At 37.2% G+C, this 4,615-nt stretch overlaps 1 protein-coding gene across 5 annotated transcripts in view; it reads right to left on the bottom strand.

The window, feature by feature from the left end:
• Window positions 1-4,615, bottom strand: part of LOC100658996 (ATPase PAAT-like) — a 41,430-nt gene that overhangs the window by 18,014 nt on the left and 18,801 nt on the right. For all 5 annotated transcript variants that reach the window (XR_010318047.1, XR_010318045.1, XR_010318044.1 and 2 more), the window contains exon 5: window positions 3,705-4,159. Coding sequence is in view for 1 of the 5 variants with exons in the window: in XM_003419666.4 (XP_003419714.2) it covers window positions 3,705-4,159 (455 nt within the window). In the remaining 4 variants the exon portion in view is untranslated. The remainder of the gene's footprint in view (window positions 1-3,704; window positions 4,160-4,615) is intronic.

Here is a 4,615-nt window from a genome sequence, read left to right as displayed (position 1 = left end):
CTAAAAATAAATGAAACAATTATCCCTAATATGCTAAAAAAAAAAAAAAAAATTTCAATAGCAGCCCACACACATTGCTGATCCTTGTCTCTACAACTGTACTATTTCCTTAACAACGTATTTTCAGATTCTACTATGCAGACACAACAGACAACTACAACCCTGAAGGTCTAAACACAATCTGTTTTCTTTAATTCTATAAACATTTATTAAGTATACAATTGAAACAAGAATACAAAAATGAAGGTGACAGAATCTCTACCCTCAAAGTAGTTTCCAGGGACCTTAATAATTTCGAGCTCCAAGCTGAAACGGACCTTGCCGAATTTAGGGTCTCCACGCGCATCTTCCCAGGACTTCCCTAAGCAACCCTGTAACTTAAACAGTTGTCTTCTCTCTTCCAAACCACCTTACCAACATACTGGAAAGTTCTTTTCTAACCTGCCAAATGTGAAATATTTAACAATTTAATTGTTTTTGTTTTCTGTGCCAAATATTAAGAACTGTCTCTAGTCCTAGCTCCCCAAGATATTCTCCTATACTATATTCCGAAAGTTTTTTAGTTGATGTTTTACATCTAAGTCCACCATCCATTTTGAGTTAATGTCTGCACAGAAGGTATGAGGCTCAGGGCAAGGTTCACCTTGCCTACGGATATCCAATCACCTCAGCATCCTCTGTTAAGATTACCTCTCCTCCACTGAATTGCTTTTGCACCTATGTGAAAAATCAGTTTGCTCTACTTGCACGGGGCTATTCCTGTGCTCTCCATTCCAGTCTATTGATTTATGTCTCTGTCTTCCAATATCACACAGTCTTGAATATTGTAATAATACATCTTGAAATCAAGCAGTGGTTCTTCTTTTTCAAAACTGTTTTAGCTATTCTAGTTCCTTTACCTTTCCATATAAATCTTAGAATAATCTCATATATATTTACAAAAATCTTGCTGAAATTTTGATAGGAATTGTGTTAAACCTGTATACAAATTTGGGGAGAACTGACATATTTTCACTATGCTGAGTCTTCCAATCCATAAACATGGTATGTCTCTACATTTATTTAGGTCTTCTTTGATTTCCTTCACCAGCATTTTGTAATTTTCAGTATACAGACCCTCTACATATTTTGTTAAATTTATACCTAAGTATTTAATTTTTTTTTAGAACAATCTAGTTTTGGCATCAAGGTAATACAGACCTCATTAAATGAATTGGGAAGTCTTCCCTCTTCTATTTTTTGAGTAAAAACTGGTATTAATTCTTCTTTTAATGTTTGGTAGAATTTTCTAGTGAAACCATTTGGGCTGAATATTTCTTTTTCATGAGCTTTCCAATTACTAATTCAGCATTTTTAATGGTTATGGGACTATTCAGATTATTTATTTCATGTTGGCTGAGTTTGACAGTTTGTAGTTTTTAAAGAATTAGTACCTTATTAACTTTCTTCTTTTTTTAATTGAACTTTAGATGAAGGTTTATAGAACTAGTTTCTCATCAAACAGTACACACACTGTTGTATGACATTAACAACCCCGTGACATGTCAACACTGCCTTCTCAATCCTGGGTTCCCTATTACCAGCTGTCCTGTTCCCTCCTACCTTCCAGTCCCTTCCCCAGGGCTGCTGCACCCCTTTAGTCTTGTTTTGTTCCATGGGATTGTTCAATCTTTGCCTGAAGGGTGAACCTCAGGAGCGGCCTCATTACTGAGCTAGAAAGGTGCCTGGGGACCATACTCTCAGAGTTTCCCTTATTAACTTTTTAATGGTTCTTGGATCTGTAGTGATATCCTGTCATATTCCTGGTATCGGTCATTTGCGTCTTCTCTCTTTTCATCTTTCTCAGTCTTGTTAAAAAAAAAAAAATTTTTTTTTAGAGGTATATTAATTGTACTAAAATTTTCAAAGAACCAGTATTCTTCTTCAATCATTTTCCTGTTTTCTGTTCTTATCATTTCCTTCTTTCTGCTTGTTTTTTGGTTTATTTTTTTCCTAGTTTCTTGAAATAGGAATGGAAACCCTGGTGCTGCAGTGGTTAAGTGCTACCGCTGCTAACCAATACGTCAGTGGTTCAAATCCACCAGGCGCTCCTTGGAAACCCTATGGGGCAGTTCTACTCTGTCCTATAGAGTCGCTATGAGTTGGAATCAACTCGACAGCAGTGGGTTTGGTTTTCTGATTTTAAAGTAAGAATTTAGATTACTGATTTGAGACCTTTCCTCTTTTCTAATGTAAGCATTTACTGCTACATCTACACTCCTCACTACTCCTTAGCTGCATCCCACAGATTTTGATATGTTGTATTTTCAAATCACTCTTTACTTCCATTGAAACTTCCTCCTTGAACCATGTTGTTGTTGTTAGCTGCTATCAAGTTGGCCCCCGACTCAGGGGCACCTCATGCACAGTGGAACATAATGCTGCCTGGTCCTGTACTACCCCCAAGATCAACTGCAGATCTACTTGTCATGAACTTTAGGGTTTTCACTGGATAATTTTCAGAAGTAGATTGTCAGGCCTTTCTTCCTAGTCTGTCTTAGTCTGGAAGCTCCACTGAAACCTGTTCAGCATCATAACAACACACAAGCCTGCACAGACAGACAGGTGGTGGCTATGAATGAGGTGCACTGTCAGGGGTTAAACCCAGGTCCTCTTGCACACTAGGTGAGAATCCTACCACTGAATCATCAATGCCTCTCTCTTGAACCACAGAGTACGTAAAAGTGTGTTGTCATTTCAAAGTGTCTGGAGATTTTTCTTGTCTTTCTATTTTTAATTTCTAGTTGGACTCATTTATGGTCCAAAAACATATTTTATATAATTTCAATACTTTTAAATTTGGTCAGCTTTGCTTTATGACTGAAGATATAATTATCTTTGTGAATCTTCCATTGGTGCTTGAAAAATATATATATTTTGCTACTGCTAGATGGAGTCTTCTATAAAAATCAGATACTGTTGGTTGATAGTGTTGCTTAGTTTCAAACTGATAAAAAAAAAAACAAAAACTAATACAACTAACTTATTTTCAGATAAAAACTCTAAGCCAAGAGAGATTAAACAGTGTGGCAAAGTACTTAAGCCAGGACTATGACCCAAGTCCTGAATTCTAGTTGAGAGCACTATTTCAACACATTATATCTATGTAGAGGACCAGGAACATACTAAATACCCATTCCTAATCACACCTGTACTGCCAAAATATGCGATCAGATGATAAGGGAGGGCCTGTATTCTCCACATAATTATAAACTTTATACCCTGTTGATTCCAAAATTAGCCTAGGCCGAACATGATCTACAAAGAATTTATGTTACAAAAATCTGCTTAACTCACAAAGTCAAAATAAAGTACAAACATAAATAAAAACAATACACAAAATTATGGCTCCAAAGCTCCACTCCATACATGCAGATAATTTTCTACTCAAACTTATCTGATGCTTGTACCCCTTCCAAAATATTCCTGAGACGTGCTCAATACCTCCACCTGTAGGTACTTACTTCCTTTCAAAGCAATCCATTTTATTCTGAAGAATATTTATTCCAAATAAGTGTGTTAATCATAAAATATAAAAGCTCCTAAAAGTACTTCTGGAAGCAGATTTCTGAGCGGTACACATTAAGACAACTCTGTTTCCTTTAAGCTGATTCTCTCACCTACCAAATCTAAACCACATTTAAATGTTTAAAATAAACACTTACGCAACACCAACAATGCCTTTACCAGGCTTGGTAATCTTTTTCTGACACTCAGGATTATTTCCCACACGAAGAAGGTTAACTTGACTACATAAATTCTGAAGAAAATGAAGCAATTCAGAGGTAGGTATATTTGAGTTGTCGCTTGCTTTCTTTGGTAAGAAAGAGGATACTAAATTTTTAAGGTCATCTTCGAGAAGACCATGGCTTTGCCACACGCTTTCACATGCATTGAGGTTTGCAGTATTTCCTTCACCAGGTGGCTGTGTATTTTTATCAATGTAAGCTTTTAAATCTTCAGTCACTTTTCCAGGTGTCAATCCAGCTCTAAAAGGAAAAGGCGGGAAGGACGACTTATTTAATGCTCCTGAAGTAGATGACAATTGTAGTCCAATCATATGCTTGTATCCAGTATCTCCCCAAACTGACTGAAGGTGCTCTCCAAAAGGAATACAATTCTAAACAAGATAAATAAGGAAATGTTACTATTCACAAAATAACAATAATGATCGCTAACTTTTAGAGCAGTTGCTTTCAGTCAGGCACTGTGAATTCTCTCATTTGATCCTTGTATAACACCTGTCATGGATTGAATCATATCCCCCCACAAAATGTGTGTATTAACTTGGTTAGGCCATGTGTGGTTGTGGTTAAAAAGGATTAGGGTGGGATGTTAACACCCTTGCTCAGGCCACATTCCTGATCCGATGTAAAGGAGTTTCCTTAGGGTGTGGTCTGCACCACCTTTCATCTCTCAAGAGATATAAGAAAAGGGAAGCAAGCAGAGAGTTGGGAACCTCATACCACCAAGAAAGCAGCCCTGGGAGCAGAGCACGTCCTTTAGACCTGAGGTTCCTGCGCTGAGATGCTCCCAGACCAAGGGAAGACTGATGACAAGGACCTTTCTCCAAAGC

Source organism: Loxodonta africana, chromosome 16 (genome assembly GCF_030014295.1).
Source record: "Loxodonta africana isolate mLoxAfr1 chromosome 16, mLoxAfr1.hap2, whole genome shotgun sequence".
NCBI lineage: Eukaryota > Metazoa > Chordata > Mammalia > Proboscidea > Elephantidae > Loxodonta > Loxodonta africana.
Note: the sequence above shows the minus strand (reverse complement) of the source record. Positions and strands in the feature narration are given on the sequence as shown.